Source organism: Eleutherodactylus coqui, chromosome 1, assembly GCF_035609145.1.
Source record: "Eleutherodactylus coqui strain aEleCoq1 chromosome 1, aEleCoq1.hap1, whole genome shotgun sequence".
Classification (NCBI taxonomy): domain Eukaryota; kingdom Metazoa; phylum Chordata; class Amphibia; order Anura; family Eleutherodactylidae; genus Eleutherodactylus; species Eleutherodactylus coqui.
Window position 1 is genome coordinate 505,594,336 of NC_089837.1, and position 20,591 is coordinate 505,614,926.

Below are 20,591 nucleotides of genomic sequence, written 5' to 3' on the forward strand. Positions count from 1 at the left end.
TATGATTTAAGGCTATACAGCTCCGATGTTGGAAGACGTCCATCAGGGTTCTCTTACTGTATATTGCCCGCCTCTCTGCTGTTAGAGTCTATCCAATGTGTTACCTCATGCAGTACTGGCTTTAGCCAGCATATAGCGCCATTGTATAACAGCAGAAAAAAGAGTAAGCCCTCTAGAAAACCCAGGATACAAATTGGATCGGAAAGGGTTAAAAATAAGCCTTTCCCTGATTATTTGGGTTTTTTGAAAGGCTTGAAATATAAGCCCTACCCTGGAAATAAAAGCCCTAGCTGCATTACATAGAAAAAGGGAATACTTACCTAGCTGGCACAGTCCAGGTCCGCCTGCTGCTGTCCGGAGCTCCGCCGTGTGTCCTGCAGTCCTTGTTCACCCACTGATCACTTCCTGGTTACAGGATTCATAAATCTCACCTCCAAGAAGCGATGGCTCTGAATGGCTGAGCAGCACTCAAGAACCAACTAATGCAGCGCTATCGAGTGCTGCTTTGATTGGCTGAGCATCGGTCGAAGAACTAATTACGACTATCGTGCTGTGGAGGCGGGATTTTTAAATTGGCCAATCAATGCCGCTGCTCAGCACATCAGAGCTCCGGAGAGCAGCGGGAGGGACCTGGACCAAGCATGCTAGGTAAGTATGATAAGACATCCCCTGAAAATAAGACCTAGTGGTTCTTTTGGGGCAAAAATAACATAAGACAGGATTTTATTTTCAGGGAAACACTGTATAAGTACACGTGGCCATGAAGCTTCACGTGTTTGTTTGCCCAGTACGTACATAGCCAAGAAATCTATAGACTTTAGTAAATGGATGAGGAGGCTGGATGCAGCATGTGACAGTAAGCTCCGGGGCGTTTACCTTCTTCCTCATCATATATCTTTGTGACGTGTGACTGAGGGAACTATATATGTCCCATCTACACCCAGCATTCTTCAGTCTCCCTGTCTGCTTGCTGGCTCGCTGGGTAAACACTCCAATCTTCTGCTGCAGCTTCCATCACTACAGATATGGCACAGCATAGCATTATGTCCATCTTGCTGTTTGTGTGCCTATCGCTCTGCTTTGAGGTCGCACAGTCTCAGTTAGAGGTAAGGTGTATTCTTTATATCACATTATGTATTTCCTATGTTGTATATTTGCATTTATGTAGATATTTCAGGCTTCTATATGCAGCTTCTCTCTGTTAACAATAGGGGATATTTCTTGCAAAAACTAAAAAAGCTATTTTTCACTGCTCTAATTTACCAGCTATAAACCTTCCTGAGCAGATTACCATTTCCGCATGGAGCAGATCCCTCCACTTGTAGCTGCAGGACATTACATTTGCTAATATGGTTTCAGGCAATGCAATGCGGTCTCTGGTGGAAACGTCCACTTACTGCAAGCCGCCTGCTGGTAACACTATATTATATGCCATATCATGTCATCCTATTCATGTGTGTAATAGTGTCCCAGTGGGAGAATTGCTGCGTGACAAGCAAATTGTTCCTCTGATTTGGCCCACCAGATGGAGGAACAATAAGTTATGGAGAGATTACAGCATCACAATTACCCACAATGGATGTTTTGGGGCCCAAAAATTTCTTCTGAAAAAAATTATACTGGCTTGTTGAGAGTTAAACCACATCCATGGGGGGCATGATGATCTATTCACCCCCATATAGTGTAGAATATCCCTCTATCTGTCAGATTATGCAGAAATATCTTCCTTTATTGCATGCTGACGGGGATTTTGCCAGAATTCTTGATTTCGGCTGTAAATTTGTAGCTATAAAAGTTCACAGCGTGCGACATTTATTATCAATCAGTATGATTATTGACCATCAGTTTGAACCGTCCTCCAGGCTTCAGTATTCAGGGTGGGTTCACATAAGCGTGTTTTTGTGCGTTCATACGCATGCACAAAAACACGCTTGTATTTACAACAATGCATTCCCTATGGTGTGTTCACACGTTCGTACTTTGCAGGTGTGTGCCTGCAAAGATAGGACATGCGTGCACCATTGGAAATGCACGCATTGTTTTCAATGGAGGCACTGCTGCTGCCTGCGGCTCCATTAAAAACAATGGTCTGCTGGCTCCCTGCATTCTTTTTCAGGGAAGGGCTTTACATATAAGCTCTTCCCTGAAAAAGAAACATTTTTGTGTAAAAAAAACAAACAACAAAAACAAAACTTACCTCTCTGCTGCTGCCGTGACCCCTGTGGGCATGAAGAACACATCTGTGGCAGATGTAGCAGAGGAATTCTTCAATTCTCAACAGCACATGACAGCTGTGGTAGAGAATCCTGCTGCCGGCATCACCGTCAATGGCTTTTCAGGGAAGGGATTCATAAGCCCTTCCTTGAAAAGCGATTTAAAAAAGTGTATTAAAAAAAAAAATCAATACTCGCCTCTCTTCAGCTGCCGGGGCTCAGCCGCAACTTCTGGCGCTGTCCCCGGCTCTGTAGTTCTAAGCTATCAGCAGCTGGGAATTTAAAATCCCCACCTGCTGGTAGATCTGATTGTGATTGGCTGAGCAGTTCAGCCAGTCACAATCAGAGCTACCAGCAGGCAGAGATTTTAAATCCCCATCTGCTGATAGCTCAAAACAGCAGTGCAGAGTCGGGGACAGCGACAGAAGCCGCGGCTGAGCCCCGACAGTGGAGTATTTTTTTATTTTTTTTTTAACAGTATTCGTAAGCCCTTCCCTAAAAATCCATTGAAGGCTATCGGGGCTCAGCGGCAACTTCTGCCGCTGTCCTTGACTCTATAGTTCTCAGCTGTCACTGCTGTTTTGAGCTATCAGCAGCCGAGGATTTAAAATCCCTGCCTGCTGGTAGCTCTAATTGTGATTGGCTGAGCGCTTCAGCCAATCACAATCACAATTAGAGCTACCAGCACGCGGGGATTTTAAATCCCCGGCTGCTGAAAGTTCAGAACTACAGAGTCGGGGACAGCTGTACAAGCCGCGGCTAAGCCCCGGCAGGTAAGTATTATTAATTTTTTCCCCCACTATTTTAACACTCTTTTCAGGAAGAGCTTATGAAGTCCTTCCCTGAAAAGCCATTGACAACTGCCGTGGCTCAGCGGCAACTTCTGCCGCTGTCCCCAGCTCTGTAGCGCTGCTGAGCTATCAGCAGCCGGGGATTTAAAATCCCCGCCTGCTGGTACCTCTGATTGTGGTTTGGCTAGCTTATGAAACCCTTCCCTGAAAAGCCATTGATGGGGCTGCGGGCAGCAGGATTCTCTACTGCAGCTGTCATCTGTGACAGCTGCGGTTGAGAATTGAAGAATTCCTCTGCTGCATCTGATGTGGTAGATGTAGCAGCAGGGAATTCTTTTAACTAGTGGGGGTGAAGGAAACATCTGCCTCATGCGGCTGATGTGTTCTTCATCCCCGCAGGGGACACGGCAGCGGCAGAGAGGTACGTTTTTTTATTTATTTTTGCATTAAAATGTTTCTTTTTCCGGGAATGACTTATATGTAAAGCCCTTCTCTGAAAAAGAATGCAGGGGTGCCGGCAGAGCATTGCTTTCAATAGAACCGCTGGCAGCAGCCGCGGCCCTATTAACGACAACAAGCACGCAGCTGTGTTCACGCGCGTTTTTGCTTGTACCTAGGTGCACACATACGTACGCACCTAAGTATGCACAAAACACGCTTGTGTGAACCCACCCTCGGGCTGTGTGAAATGTGGCCAGAACAGATGGATTTGTTGCTCCGTTGTTCACACTACAAAACACTTTGTGTCACGATGAAACCTTTCAGCATAAGTCAATATATAAACTGTAATCCGACTTCTGTGGTTTATCTCATCACGTCTGTCCTGCCAAGTGCAACATGTGCAAAACTAAAAACTAGGATAAGGAGACACAGATCTGATAGTGAACACGCTGGAAGGAAGAATGTATCGGCCGTTTCATCGCATTTCTTTTTGGTTCATAAAGGAGATTTTTCCTCTCTACAAGTCTGTGGTATTGAAAGAGTTAACCGCCCATTATGGGGTGGAGATCATCTCCTCAAGCTTATTGTTAGATAGGCATTTGGATGCATATTTGAACCGCCGACTGGACTTTTCATTGTTACTTTGTTTCCTTATAATTGTATTTTGCCTCTGGAGTCATGTGTTCTTGTTCCGAGCACCCCATTGGCTGTCTATTGTGACATAAGCATTACTTACATGTGCCTTGATGTCCAATTAAAGGCAACATGTCGTTATACCGTCACTGTATGCGATTCCCAGTCACATGATCGGCATTATTCATCATTAGTGATGAGTGAGTATACTCGCTAAGGCACATTACTCGAGCGAGTAGTGCCTTAGCAGAGTATCTCCCCGTTCGTTCCTAAAGATTCGGGGGCCAGCGGGGAGCGGCGAGGGAGAGCGGGGAGGAACGGAGGGGAGATCTCTCTCTCCCTCTCCCCCCTGCCGCTCCCCCCTGCTCCCCGCCGCAACTCACCTGTCATACGCGGCGGCCCCCAAATCTTTACTCGAGCGAGCAGTGCCTTGGCCGAGTATCTCCCCGCTTGTCTCTAATGTGCCTTAGCGAGTATACTCGCTCGTCTCTATTCATCATGTAAAAGTAAAGAAGAAAGTGTAACTGCAGAAAAAAAGAAAGTTTAAAAAGTTTAAGTTTCCTCTTCTGTTATGGATCATATCCATAAGGGGAGATGAAATTCCCCACTTAAGACCCTCAGATTTATCCACGGACCTTAACTTGGCATGTGCAAAAGCCGTGAATTGCCGGAGTAATTTAAAATCTCCCTGCTCCTGGTTACCAAACGTATCCAAAAGCCTGAAGATTTCATGCGGGGCCGCATTAGGCAGTAGGAAGCCCTTGGTCACATGATTGCCGCTATCCAATTGATAACAGCGGTCACGTAAAATTAAAAGAAGCTAAAGTTTCATCTCCCGACACAGATACAAACCGTGAGGAGAGGTGAAATTACTTACCTCAGGCCTCTGGTGATGTCCCCTGATGGGATCCTTATTAGAGATGAGCAAGCATACAAGATAAGGCTAACTACTCGAGCGAGTATTGCCTTATTCGAGTATCTGCCCGCTCGTCTCTAAAGATTCGTCTGCCGGCGGGGTGCAGGGAGCGGCGACGGAGAGCAGAGAAGAACAGAGGGGAGATCTCTCTCTCTCCCTCTCTTCCCCCTTGTTCCCCCCCTGGTCACCGCCGCAACTCACCTCTCACTTGCGCCGGCAGGCGAATCTTTAGAGATGAGCGGGCAGATACTCGAATAAGGCATTACTCGCTCGAGTAGTTAGCCTTAGCGAGTATGCTTGCTCATCTCTAATCCTTATCAGCAAACCTCTCCCCAGCTTGGATGCGACCCATTCACCCATCTGCAAAATGGCGGATGCAAGCGCAGAAGCTGGCGAGGACTCGTGAAATTTAAAATGTCCTGGCTACTGGGCCCTGGGGCAGTGACCAAGGACCGCTGTGAGTGGTCTCTGATCACGTGATCGCCATTATCCAATAGATATTGGCAATCACATGAAAGTTAAAAAAAACTGTTGCTTTCACTAACTAATCCCCCATTCATAGTATGAGGAGGAAAATAAACCATCCTGCTAGCCATGCCCATAGACATGACCCGGGTATAACAGACTGGTTCCTTTACTTGCTGTAGCTTGAATTCATAAAAATACACCTTTCCCTGGATAAGCAGACAATTTTATTACAAGACAAAAACATTTATTCACTCATTACTAATAATCATAACCCTGAATTAATCTTCCCCTCCAATATGAGGGGAGGTCCTTGGAGTCCAGACATCTGTCACCTTCTCATTCCAACACCAAAAAGATACACAGATTGGAAATATATAAAAAATCCTTATTTACCAGTCATTTAATAATATTTCCTTGGAGGCTACAGACCCAATATTAACCAGAGATAAACCAAGGGGGATGGTGGCTATCCAGCCCCTGCCCCCCCCCCCCAACCAATAATTTGTGACTAAATCCAAGGACCCGCTACTGCAAACACGATCTGACCACCTCAGATCTGCGCTGCCCACCTCATTTAGGTGAACACCATCAATCTCCCAAAAATTGCCTTGGCCTTTTTCTAAATCCACATACCCCCATTTCTTGCCACAAAACTGGAAACTTCCCTATTCAGTTTAATTCACACTTTATTAAATAAATAAATAACCACCGACCCTGGAAATGTAGGATATCATACCGGATATCTCAAGATACCTAGCGAAAAGGCCTCTTACCTAAATCGTTCCTGCCTGCATGCAGCACCAGATTATTTGGTGCCCTGTCCAAATCCACAAAATGATGAAACTCGTGCAAAACCCTCCATCACAACACTCCTCGTATTCCTATGCATCACAACACCGCCGATCTTTCTTCAAAACCCAACTGTCTCCTTTTTGATCATACTTTTGCTCTCTCCCCACCCAAATACACATATGAATGCCCCAGAATCTCTACTAGGGCCTGTCGCTGATCTGAAAGGGAAAACAAAGGCAACCATAGCAACATAAAAAATTCCTCCGCCCCTAAATGAACCTTACTCATTAAATTCCCAGACCACTTCATGACCACCGTGGTCTAAATATAAGATTTAAACCTTCCCGACTGCCATCTCTCACTCCTCTTAATTACATCAACACTCAGATCCCCTCTTGCAGCCTCTATCGCCACCCCAATCCAAAAAGAATGGGGCCCAAAACTAGTACTGTCCCAGCTGAGGTGCGATGGGGCCTTTTGAAAAACCACCACAAACTGAAACCTGGATAGGAAAGACCTATGTCATAAAAAACTGCCCCATCCTCACCCTGGCCAACTCGTCATAGTGCTTTCAACATGCAACAAGGCTCATCTATACCCTATGAACCTATCAAATCAATACCCTTCTTCCTTTTTCTTTTAGGTCTGTCTTAGACCTTCATATAAAAGACTCAAGCTGTTCTTCCCCAACTCTCACATCCTCTGTTAGTAGTCTCCTCCCTTTTTTCTTGCTAGGCAAAACCAATTCGCCCAACCTTAATGCTCAAAAAAATGCTAACATAAAAGCCAAATAGAACAAGGCCCCCTCGAAACGCCCCGCACAGATTATTTCCAATGCAACCACCACCTCTTTCAAAAACTGAAAACGACACAGGCCTACGTTTATCTGGGCTTAATTTTTTTCTTTTGAAAGCCTTCTAAGGCCTATCACATCCCAAAACATCGTAAGTTTAAAACCAAGAGACAGGCCGGCCAAAAATTGATTTACCATTGCCACAGATACACCCAACATATGCACAATCCCAAACCACTGCAAAACAGCTCCTTCTTTATCCTTATTGGTCCTTATGTCGCTTAACATCTCGACCCGCTGTTTCTACTCCCGCCACGCAACTTTGTATGCTCTCCTTGTACTCTGTTCAAAAATTATCCACTTATTAGGTGCTCCGCTACTTGCCAACCAGTTTCCAAAGCCAAGCCGGACACATTCTGCTCAGGACCACCTTTCGGAATTGCTCACACTGAAAACGAGAGAGAGTATTCACTATTAAATTTTGTACGCCTGGTATATGCACAACCACTACCCACATGTTTAATAACAGTGCCTGTAATACCGCATGTCACAATAAATTCACCATTGGGAAGAAGATGCCGCCAAATTGGTAATGGCCTGAACCACGTCCTAATTAGTGCAGTGAAAACAGACCTTGTTATCTTTCAAAAACTCACCCCATAAGGACACAGCGAAAACAATTGGAAACAGCTCCAAATACACCAAATCCTTAACTTATTCTAAGTAGAGATGAGCGAACGTATTCGTCCGAGCTTGATATTCGTGCGAATATTAGGGTGTTCGGGATGTTCGTTATTAGTAACGAACACCATGCGGTGTTCCGGTTACTTTCACTTCCTTCCCTGAGACGTTAGCGCGCTTTTCTGGCCAATTGAAAGACAGGGAAGGCATTACAACTTCCCCCTGTGACGTTCAAGCCCTATACCACCCCCCTGCTGTGAGTGGCTGGGGTGATCAGGTGTCCGCCGAATATAAAAGTCGGCCCCTCCCGCGGCTCGCCTCAGATGCCTTGTGAGTTAGATGAGGGACAGTGCTGCTGGTACCGGAGCTGCTGTAGGGAGAGAAATAGCAGTTAGTGTAGGCTTCAAGAACCCCAAAGGTCCTTATTAGGGCCAGTAATACCTGTGTGTTGGCTGCTGTTAGCAGTGACTTTTTTTTTCTTTTCTCAAAATCGCCTCTGTAGAGCGTTGCACCCGGCATTAGGGACAGAAGTGTTGGATAGGCAGGGAGAGTGTTAGGAGTGAGTGTAGCCTTCAAGAACCTCAACGGTCCTTTCTAGGGCCACTTCTATCCGTGTGCAGTACTGTCCAGGCTGCTGTTAGCTGTGCTGCATATTTTTTTGTTTCTCAAAATCGCCTCTGCAGAGCATTGCACCCTCCATTGATACTACAGGGAAAGAATTGTGTAGGCAGGGCCACAACACAGTTATTATTCATTGAATATACGCAGTGGGTCCTTTTGGTGTAAAAAAAGGTAAACGAATTCTATTTGTCCTGCCTCTGTCCGTCCTAAGGGCTGTGGACACGTGTGAGCTGCGTGTACAACGTTAAAAAATCAGACGCACCCAGCTACGGTTTACTGCTGGCTTCGCCATTTGCTTTCCTTAATTGGGAAAACAATACCTGCTCTGCCAGAGTTAATAACTCTGCTACCCTCAAGTTCTGTGACACATTAGCAGGGACACAGCACAGTTATTAAACTTAGATTATTCATTCAATAGAGGCAGTGGGGCCTTTCGTTTTCAAAAAAGGGAAAAAATTATATTTGGCCTGCAGTCTTGCGCCAATTTATTTCCTGCCTGTGAAATCAAATCACTGGTAATACAGCATGCTGAGGGGTAGGGGTAGGCCTAGAGGACGTGGACGCGGCCGAGGACGCGGAGGGCCAAGTCAGGGTGTGGGCACAGGCCGAGCTCCTGATCCAGGTGTGTCGCAGCCGACTGCTGCGCGATTAGGAGAGAGGCACGTTTCTGGCGTCCCCACATTCATCGCCCAATTAATGGGTCCACGCGGGAGACGGTTATTAGAAAATGAGCAGTGTGAGCAGGTCCTGTCCTGGATGGCAGAAAGTGCTTCGAGCAACCTATCGTCAACCCGCAGTTCTGCGCCGTCCACTGCTGCAAATCCGAATCCTCTGTCTGCTGCTCCTCCTTCCTCCCAGCCTCCTCACTCCACTACAATGACACCTGCTCAGGAGCGGGAACACTCCCAGGAACTGTTCTCGGGCCCCTGCTTAGATTGGGCAGGAGTGGTTCCTCTCCCACCAGAGGAGTTTATCGTCACTGATGCCCAACCATTCGAAAGTTCCCGGGGTCCGGGGGAAGAGGCTGGGGACTTCCGCCAACTGTCTCAAGAACTTTCTGTGTGTGAGGAGGACGATGACGATGAGACACAGTTGTCTTGCAGTGAGGTAGTAGTAAGGGCAGTAAGTCCGAGGGAGCAGCGCACAGAGGATTCGGAGGAAGAGCATCAGGACGATGAGGTGACTGACCCCACCTGGTGTGCAACGCCTACACAGGACAGGTCTTCAGAGGGGGAGGCACGGGCAGCAGCAGGGCAGGTTGCAAGAGGCAGTGCGGTGGCCAGGGGTAGAGGCAGGGCCAGACCGAATAATCCACCAAGTGTTTCCCAAAGCACACCCTCGCGCCATGCCACCCTGCAGAGGCCGAGGTGCTCTAAGGTCTGGCAGTTTTTCACAGAGACGCCTGACGACCGACGAACAGTGGTGTGCAACCTTTGTCGCGCAAAGCTCAGCCGGGGAGCCAACACCAACCGCCTCACCACCACCAGCATGCGCAGACATATGATGGCCAAGCACCCCACAAGGTGGGACGAAGGCCGTTCACCGCCTCCGGTTTGCACCCCTGCCTCTCCCCCTGTGCCCCAACCTGCCACTGAGATGCAACCCCCCTCTCAGGACACAGGCACTACCACCTCATGGCCTGCACCCACACCCTCACCTCCGCTGTCCTCGGCCCCATCCACCAGTGTAGTTCAGCGCACCGTCCAGCCGTCGCTTGCGCAACTGTTGGAGCGCAAGCGCAAGTACGCCGCCACGCACCCGCACGCTCAAACGTTAACCGTCCGCATAGCAAAATTCATCAGCCTTGAGATGCTGCCGTATAGGGTTGTGGAAACGGAGTCCTTCAAAAGTATGATGGAGGCGGCGGCCCCGCGCTACTCAGTTCCCAGTCGCCACTACTTTTCCCGATGTGCCGTCCCAGCCCTGCACGACCACGTCTCCCGCAACATTGTACGCGCCCTCACCAACGCGGTTACTGCCACGGTCCACTTAACAACGGACACGTGGACAAGCACAGGCGGGCAGGGCCACTACATCTCCCTGACGGCACATTGGGTGAATTTAGTGGAGGCTGGGACAGAGTCAGAGCCTGGGACCGCTTACGTCCTACCCACCCCCAGAATTGCCGGCCCCAGCTCGGTGGTGGTATCTGCGGAGGTGTATGCTTCCTCCACTAAAGCACCCTCCTCCTCCTCCTCCGCAACCTCTATCTCGCAATCAAGATGTGTTAGCAGCAGCATGTCGCCAGCAGTCGGTGTCGTGCGGTGTGGCAGCACAGCGGTGGGCAAGCGTCAGCAGGCCGTGCTGAAACTACTCAGCTTAGGAGATAAGAGGCACACGGCCCACGAACTGCTGCAGGGTCTGACACAGCAGACCGACCGCTGGCTTGCGCCGCTGAGCCTCCAACCGGGCATGGTCGTGTGTGACAACGGCCGTAACCTGGTGGCGGCTCTGCAGCTCGGCAGCCTCACGCACGTGCCATGCCTGGCCCACGTCTTTAATTTGGTGGTTCAGCGCTTTCTGAAAAGCTACCCACGCTTGTCAGACCTGCTCGTAAAGGCGCGCCGGCTCTGCGCACATTTCTGCAAGTCCCACACGGACGCTGCCACCCTGCGCACCCTGCAACATCGCTTTAAGCTGCCAGTGCACCGACTGCTGTGCGACGTGCCCACACGGTGGAACTCTACGCTCCACATGTTGGCCAGGCTCTATGAACAGCGTAGAGCTATAGTCGAATTCCAACTCCAACATGGGCGGCGCAGTGGGAGTCAGCCTCCTCAATTCTTTTCAGAAGAGTGGGCCTGGTTGGCAGACATCTGCCATGTCCTTGGTAATTTTGAGGAGTCTACCCAGGTGGTGAGCGGCGATGCTGCAATCATTAGCGTCACCATTCCTCTGCTATGCATCTTGAGAAATTCCCTGCAAAGCATAAAGGCAGCTGCTTTGCGCTCGGAAACGGGGGCGGTGGAAGACAGTATGTCGCTGGATAGTCAGAGCACCCTCCTGTCTATTTCTCAGCGCGTACAGGAGGAGGAGGAGGAGCATGAGGAGGATGAGGAGGAGGGGGAAGAGACAGCTTGGGCCGCTGCTGACGGTACACCGGCTGATTGCCTGTCATCCTTTCAGCGTGTATGGCCTGAGGAGGAGGAGGAGGAGGAGGAGGATCCTGAAAGTGATCTTCCTAGTGAAGACAGCCATGTGTTGCGTACAGGTACCCTGGCACACATGGCTGACTTCATGTTAGGATGCCTTTCTCGTGACCCTCGCGTTGCACGCATTCTGGCCACTACGGATTACTGGGTGTACACACTGCTCGATCCACGGTATAAGGAGAACCTGCCCACTCTGATTCCCGAAGAGGAAAGGGGTTCGAGAGTGTTGCTATACCACAGCACCCTTGCGGACAAGCTGATGGTAAAATTCCCAGCCGACAGCGCTAGTGGCAGAAGGCGCAATTCCGAGGGCAAGGTAGCAGGGGAGGTGCGGAGATTGAGCAGCATGTACATCCCAGGCAGTGCAACAGTCTTTAAGGGCCTGGACAGCTTTATGGCTCCCCACCAAGACTGTGTCACCGCTCCCCAGTCAAGGCTGAGTCGGCGGGAGCACTGTAAAAGGATGGTGAGGGAGTACGTAGCCGATCGCACGACCGTCCTCCTTGACGCCTCTGCCACCTACAACTACTGGGTGTCGAAGCTGGACACGTGGCCTGAACTAGCGTTGTATGCCCTGGAGGTGCTTGCTTGTCCTGCGGCTAGCGTCTTGTCGGAGAGGGTGTTTAGTGTGGCTGGGGGAATCATCACAGATAAGCGTAGCCGCTTGTCAACCGATAGTGCCGACAGGCTAACACTCATCAAGATGAACAAAGCCTGGATTTCGCCAGACTTCTCTTCTCCACCATCGGACAGCAAGGATACGTAAGCAATACGTAGGCTGCACCCACGGATGGAAGCTACGTTCTCTCTCACCATCCAAAACGGGGACATTTCTGCTTCATCAATCTGTGTCTAATATTCCTCCTCCTCCTCCTCCTGCTCCTCCTCCTGAAACCTCACGTAATCACGCTGAACGGGCAATTTTTCTTAGGGCCACAAGGCTCACTCAAATAATTTTTCTGAACAATTTTTAAAAGTTTCAATGCTCTTAAAAGCGTTGGAACTTTAACTTGAACCAATTTTTCGTTACACTGGGCTGCCTCCAGGCCTAGTTACCACTTAAGCCACATTAACCAAAGCGATTAATGGGTTTCACCTGCCCTCTTGGCTGGCCATGGCCAATTTTTGGGATGTACATTAGTACTGTTGATACAGCAATTTTTGTGGGCCCTCACCTACAGTGTAATCAAATGAATTTTTAGCCCACCTGCATTACAGCTGACGTTACCTCAGCTGTGTTGGGTAATGCAATGGGATATTTCTATGTACTGCCGGTGGCTTCCTGGCACCCACCCATGCTGTAGGTGCACACGGAGTTTTTACTACATCTGTACACATTCGAAAAGAACCCCAGTCTGACTGGGGCATGCAGTGTGGGCCGAAGCTCACCTGCATTAAGCACGACATTACTACCTCAGCTGTGTTGGGCAATGCAATGGGGTATTTTTGTGTACCGCCGGTGGGTTCCAGGGAGCCACCCATGCTGTCGGTCGACAGGGACTTCACAATAGGGAGTTGTACCTGCCTGTGTCTATGAATTAAAAACCGCGGTCTGACTGGGGCATGCAGACACCTTGACAGAATGAATAGTGTGTGGCACATAGGTTCCCCATTGCTATGCCCACGTGTGCAGCTCCTGATGGCGGTGGCACAGGATTCTATTTCTCATTGCTTCTGTACAGCATTGTGGGCTATCGCCCCGCCACTTTTAAAGAGGGTCTCTGCCTAGCCGTGCCAACCTCTGCAGTGTGTGCCTGCGGTCCCTCGTCATGGCAGACGCAATTCTAAATAGACATGAGCGTGGTGTGGCATGAGGGCAGCTGAAGGCTGCGCAGGGACACTTTGGTGTGCGCTGTGGGGGGGAGGGGGGGGCGGTTGGGCAGCATGTAACCCAGGAGAAGTGTCAGTGGAGTGTCATGCAGGCAGTGATTGTGCTTTGTTGGAGGTAGTGTGGTGCTTAGCAAAGGTATGCCATGCTAATGAGGGCTTTTCAGAAGTAAAAGTTGTTGGGAGGGGGGGGGGGACCACTCTTGCCGGTATTGTGGCTTAATAGTGGGACCTGTGAACTTGAGATGCAGCCCAACATGTAGCCCCTCGCCTGCCCTATCCGTTGCTGTGTCGTTCCCATCACTTTCTTGAATTGCCCAGATTTTCACACATGAAAACCTTAGCGAGCATCGGCGAAATACAAAAATGCTCCGGTCGCCCATTGACTTCAATGGGGTTCGTTATTCGAAACGAACCCTCGAACATCGCGGGAAGTTCGTTTCGAATAACAAACACCCGAGCATTTTGGTGTTCGCTCATCTCTAATTCTAAGTTACTAATTCCAACCCTACCAACATTCCCATAAAGAACAAGGCTTCGCCAATGAAGGTTACTAAAAGAAGTCAGTTTTTAAAAAGATGATCGGTCTCTTACTTCTGCCGTACCAAACAGTAGGTCCCCTACCTTACAATTTGAATTCCCACCTGTTCGTCTATGATTTCCATGCCTCTGACGGTTCCTATACGTCGCAGTTACAGTCTGAATCTTTGGGAGTGTGTTTTCCCGCTATGAAGCAAATAGCTCTTTGGCACCCAAGTGGATCTTCTCTCTCAGTCAATCAGTCTTAAAACCTAAGAGCTAGCAGGAGGTGAAATCACCCTCTTCTGACCCTCCAAATTCCAGATGATCCCCCAGAAATGTGGTAGAGTCCAATGACACCTGGCTGTTTCTTCAGAAAGCATAGACACTTTATTACATCCATATATATGTGTCCAGTTGGAATAGTTTCTAAAAGACTGAACCAAAACAAAAGGAATCCACGCAGAGACATTCTTCCATCTAAAAGCAAACTAATTGGTTACATTTCACTACAGTGTTAAACAGGCGCAGTAATTCTTTAACTATACAATTGCTGTCATCTCCTACTCTAAAATAGGCATACTTCTGCCCTCCTTTTTACAACAACCCAGCTTACTTGCATTAACTCTGAGCCACCGTAGCTCAGTCAATCAGAAGTAGCGCAGGCTGCTCAATGCCGCCAGATGGAGAATGGAGGTTGTACCGTTAACGTCACCAGCAGCTGCAGAGTGTGAGAGAAAACAAACAGGGCGCCTCCGCTATAGGAGGCCGAGCTCCATGGTCAGGACTCTGAGGGGCTCTGTCTCTCGTGTTAGTGTTGGGGAATCAGCCGACCAGGATGGGGAGCAGTCAGAGAGCCGAGCAGGATCACAGCAGAGAGAGGCAGAGACGCTTGGTGAGGTCACTTCAGAGTAAAAGACGCCACCACTTCTAGTCCAGAAAATACAGTATATGTCACACACGCATGTATACATATCACACACTGTATATACCATCTAAACACATATACCAAATAGATGTTGTTAAACAGCACTAAAATAGTATGAAAATGAAACTTTAGAGAAATGCACACGTTTCATAGGAGCCATTTACAGTGTTTAACCCTTTCCTGACATTTACCCTAATGAAAAATGTCAGATTTAAAAAAACAAACTGTGCTGTCAATAAGATCAAAGCAAGCTGCGAGAGGAAGGAGTTAAAAGCTAAAAAGAAAAACCTGCAAGAGCGAATAGGCAGCGTCACACCCTTTTTGGAAGCATTTCTGACCCTAAAAACATAACTAAAAAAGCTTGAAATTTCCTCACTTGTGTTTTTAAGACGGCTTTTTTGGGTGTCTTTTTAAGGTCACATTTTTACATGCTTCATCCACGGGGATGAAGGAAACTCCTGCCACAGCTGTCGCTGCTGTCGCTAGCCCCATTGAAACCATTTGCAATATGCCGGTTCTATACCGGCCTCTTTCTTGCGCTGCGAGATTTTTCTCGTGCTCTCGCAGCGCAAGAAAGAAAATCTCACCAGTGGGTTGGAGCCCTTACAGGGGAATCATACATCTTGTGAGATGGAGGCCTAATAGCCCAAGCCCTTTCAGAACGCTTGGCAATTCTCCGGGGAGTCTGGTAGGTCTCCTTTTTTCCAAAGAGCCTCCTGGGTTTTCTGGTAGAGTTGGCGTCTACAGATGTAGCAAAGTTTAACTTGTCTGTAATAACTTTCTGCTACAAGTTATGTTGTTTTCAGCCATTAAAAAGCTATTGTTCTCTTATAGACGCCGACACTTGTGTCAGTTATTATATGTGGCAGCAGCAGCTTCTGTATTGTGTTATTATGAAATGTAATGACCACTTGTCTGTTTGTATGAGTGCGAGTGCTTGGCTCCCTAGCGATTTCATAGCCCCACCTCTGGTGACATCATAGCCTTGCTCCTGGCTACGCCATAGCTTCGCTCCCTGGCGCCATTACGGCAGGTCCTAAAACACTGAGAATACAACTAAGCCACTATTATGTCAGACACAACTCAGCGGTCTTGACAGAACACACTGACCTACCTGCAGCACAGGGATCTGGTAGGCTGAAGGACCTGTGGGGATGTCCCTGCTGTGTTTGTTCCAGCTGTGTTTGTCTTGTGTGGTAATCAAGCTGCTGTATGTGTGATGTGCCACCAGAAACACTGCTGCTATAATGTCCTAATAATTACTAGTCTTCTATAAAAGGCTTCCTTCCAAGAGACTTCAGCAGCATGCGGTAGAATTGACAACTGCGAATCCCAGAGATCTCCCTTAATCCTGGAAATCTTAAGGATATTCCGGGGTGACAAGTATGAATCGTCTTTACTTCCTCATGTGAAATAAATGTGAAAACTTATAAACAAATTCACTGAATATTTATTTTCTCTGTTTTACATTTAGCTCTTCGCAAATCAATGTACGAGAAGTTCTGACTGTAGGAGCCGATGTTGCTTCAGATTTTTGGGCGTCGGTCTATGTGTTCCACGCGACTTGCCAGATCTCAGCTGTATCGGCCTGGTGAGTACCTGTTCCCGGTTGTTATACGGTGCGCAGAGGACATACTAGTACGATTCCCCGTTCATGCCGGCCTTAGGCTACTCTCACACACGTGCTTTATACTGTTATTAATGCAGTGTTTTGAACGCCCCGATAATTGAGATACAACACTCCCCTTGATTTCAATGGGGCCTTTCAGACCTGCACTCGAATACATTTTCTAAAACGCGATTTTTGTGTGCTGACTGCTCTATTTTGACGTGTTTTCAAACTTTTTGGTTCAACTGGTTTTATTGAGAAATAATATGCAAATTATTACGAGCTGTTCAGCTAGAAAATTCCCCTCGCAGGGGGTGCAATAAAGAAATATCACTGTGAAAACAAAACAATTAAACAATTAACTTCCACAGGTCAGTTTATACGAAATCTAAACTATTTCCGTCACATTTTTAAAAATTCTTCTTTCTCTTCTTTTGAGGGGAATGTGAGACTAAGACTAGGACTACGGTTTCGGCATATGTCCCGTTCTACACATTCCTTCTGCTTGTTTTCTATCTCATAATGAGTACTCTGGGAAGCCCAGGTATAGCCAAAGAAGCACACCATGGTTGCCAAGTTTTTAGGAACAACTCCATTTTGTCTTCTCTCATGGCCGACAGTTTTCCATATAGCATCATTCTTGAAACCCTGGCGACAATTGGGTTAACTAGAAGAGTGGGTAAAAGCCATTAAGAGGCAATGTATATTCCAGCAGCCATATAGGTGTACTGCGAGAGGTAATGCTGTTGATCATTGAACCCCATGGGTTTGTCAGCCAGGAGACAAAGGGGTGGAGAGAGGGGGAATGGTTTGCCCAGGACTCTGGATATAAGGTTAGGCATCTGCCTCCAGAGGAACCTCACCCCCTGGCATGTCCACCATATGTGAGAGGGCATCCCCAGGGAGTTATAGCTCCTGAAACAATTTGGTGCAGTACTTGGGGAATACTTGCGGATTATCGATGGAATCAAATATGTCCTGTGAAGTATTTTTAATGATGTTTCAGCAAGAGTTACCTGATGGCTTCTCTTTGATATAAAGGTGCAGCAGTGATGCCATCAAGGTATGGAGAGTGAGATGTTTAGATCTGTTTCCCAGCGTAGCATAAATGGAAGCTTACTTCCCAGTGCTGGCTTGTTCATATTGGTGTACAGGGAGGGTATCACGCTGGACTGAAGGGGGGACCATAGACAAAGTCTTTCAAAGCCAGTGGGCTTTACAGCGTGGTTGTTGTTACTTTTTAGGGTTCAAATGAAGCTGTATATTTGTAATAGTTTCATCCAGAGACGTCCTGGGATGCAGTATTTATCTAGGAGTTCTTGTGGTGTAAGGAGTTTGCACTGTGCCATGAAATGGAAGAATAAAGTTAGGCCTCTGTTTCACCACTATAGGAGGCTGTTTTCTTGGGAACTTAAGTCAAACACTTGATTGAGGATAATGGGTAGCAAGGGGGAATATTTGACATCAGCAGGAACTTGAATCTGCACCTCCCCCAGATGAGAAAGAGATGGTATGTTAGTGGTAATAGGTGTTGGGTGGATTGGGGCTATAAGAGATGTTTCTATTTCTACCCATAGAGGAACCCTTAGGCCAGAGGACATGGGGGGAATTTGTGACAACTGGGCTGCCAAGAAGTATTTTTGCAGATTAGAGACTGATAGGCCTCCAACACTTTTATGGAGGTGCATAACTTTTTGTTTGATGTGGGGTCTCTCGTTATACCAAGATTGCCTGTTGCATTTCCTTTAGGTTGGCGCTGGGAACAATGATGGGGAGACATCTGAAAAGGTAGAGGAGGCAAGATGGTACTGTCATTTTGATGGCATTTCTCCTACCCAGGAGAGGGTGGGTTGGTCCCATTTTTTCATACCAGCTTTGATTGTGTGTGTGTGCAGGGGTCCATTTATATAGTGAGTCTAGGGAGAGAGAGAGTTTGATACCTAAATAGGTAATGTAGTGTGGGGGTGTCTGAAAGCCAAAGTTAAGCTTTATGAGTTTTTGCGTGTGTGAGGGTAGATTATTAAAAGGGCTTTTGTTTTATCAATATTGACTACTAGGCTAGACGTTTCGGCAAAGGTATCAAGTGTAGCCATTAAGTTTGGGAGTGACGTGAGGGGCTTGGTACGGGTGAGAAGAATGTCATTTGCAAATAGATTAAATTTATAATTTTGTTTCCCTATTTCAATGCCTGAAATGTTTGGGTTACTTCAAATAATACAGACCAGGGCTTCCATTGTCAGGGCAAAGAGGGCAGGGGACAGAGGGCATCCCTCTTATATACCTCCTCGTATGGGTATTGTCGGAGATTTTGAACAGGGAAGTTTCAGCTGTGCAAAAGGAATAGAGTATATGGCATGTAAGGCTGTGACATAAGCTCCATGGATACCAACTTTCTTTAGTACCGCAAAAAGATAGTCTCAAGAGAGACTGTCAAAAGCTTTTTCAATATCCAAAGCTAGGACTACCAGTGGGACTTTTTGCAGATGCGAGGCATGGATGACATTTAGTATGTTTCTTACATTGTCTGGGGCCTGGCAAACTGGGATAAATCCGACCTGATCTCTATGTATCAGAGAGGGGAGATAGCAGTTAAGTCAGGCGGTAAATATACTTGTGAGGATTTTATAATCTCAATTTAGTAATGAGATTGAACGGTAATTTTTAGGGGAGGCAGGGTCTTTATCCGGTGGGCCCTCAAAAGTTCCTTAGGGGTATCTTTTCCAGATAATATGTCATTATAAAAGAGTGCTAATGGATGGGATAGAAATGTACAACATTTTTTGTAGTAGAGGGCTGTCAATCCATCTGGACCGGGTGCTTTGCCTAATTTGAGATTTTTCATAGTCTTCTCCACCTCCTCCTCAGTGATTGGATGGTTAAGCTGTTTGTTTTGTTGTGAGGTAATTTTCGGGAGTGAGATAGTTTTCAGTAAATCTGAAGTAGGAGATTTTCTTGAGGTTTGTATTTATATAAGGCGCTATAGAAATTGTAGAATGTTTCAGAAATTTTATCTGAGTTCGAGGTGGAAGAGCCATTTTCAGATCTGATGGAATGAACTGTGCAAATTCTTTCTTTTGTCCTTAGTCTCGTTGCTAAAATTTTGTCCGGTTTATTGGCAAATCTTAAATAGGTAGCTTGGGTCCAGTGGAGGGCTTCTTCTGCCAAGGAAGTATACAGGAGGTTAAGTTTTAATTTTGTATCTTTAATGTATTTTATTAATGATATGCTAGGTTCTTGCTGGTTGGCTAGTTCCAGCAGAGCGAGACGTCTCTCCGGCACAAGTTGAGTTTGTTTTTTTTCTCTTTTTATGGGAAGCAATTTGGGAGATCTGACCCCTCATGTAAGCCTTATGGGCCAGCCAAATCCAAACTGGTTGCAAGTTGCCATTATTGTTTGTTGCAAAATATGTCATGAGCTGATTTGTTATCTTTGCAAGAGATATGGGGCCTTTCAGCAGAAATTCGTTGAGCCTCCATCTCCTGGGGAAAAATGGGGTACCTTGGTTCAAAAAGTGGGATATGACCATGTCATGTTCTGGCCACGCACAGGGAATGTGCTCCACTTGTGCTAGTGCTGACAGAAGGTGAGTGAAGGCAAGCGTCCAGTCGATACGAGAATATGATTTAGGTGGGGCTGAGGAAAAGGTATAGCCTCTTTTAAAATTGCGTGCCTCCACACATCAGCCAGAGCCAAGTTCCCCAGGATGGAGGCCAGTGTTGACCTCTGTGATGCACTTAATTTGTCTGGATTGGAAGAGGAACGATCCAGAGCAGGGGAGAGTACAGTGTTAAAATCACCCATCACAGGGTATCTTGTAAAATGATGACTCTGCCATGTGGGTCTATCTCTGCTTTGTTTATGGTGGGGGGGAGTGAGTTGTGTAGGATGATAGAAACAACCTGGTGCGTCTTGGTGGCTACTGATGAGTATGCTTGTGTGTATTGGGAGTGGAAGTATTTAGGGGCTGAAGTGGTGGATAAGTGGGTCTTCTGTAGACAGATGACATCTGGCTTGTATTTAAGATACTGAAAGAAAGCCTTTCTCCTTTTTAATGGGGAATTAAACCCTTTAACATTATGGGAAATTATTAAGACCATTGTGGCGGTAAGCTGGGAGCTGAGTAAGCCTAGTTTTCCCAGAGAAGAGGCGAAGGTCGTTCGCTACTTGTGTGGAAACAACATCAAACATAAGTAACTCAGCAGAATGA

The 20,591-nt window shown here is 47.2% G+C and overlaps 1 protein-coding gene across 1 annotated transcript in view; it reads left to right on the top strand.

Annotated features, from left to right (window-relative positions):
• Positions 1–971: 971 nt before the first annotated feature.
• The window catches only part of LOC136614191 (leucine-rich colipase-like protein 1), a 63,442-nt gene continuing 43,822 nt past the window's right edge, over positions 972–20,591 (top strand). Inside the window, exons 1-2 of the mRNA XM_066594104.1 lie at positions 972–1,106; positions 16,250–16,366. Coding sequence (XP_066450201.1) covers positions 1,026–1,106; positions 16,250–16,366 — 198 coding nt within the window. The 5' untranslated portion in view covers positions 972–1,025. The remainder of the gene's footprint in view (positions 1,107–16,249; positions 16,367–20,591) is intronic.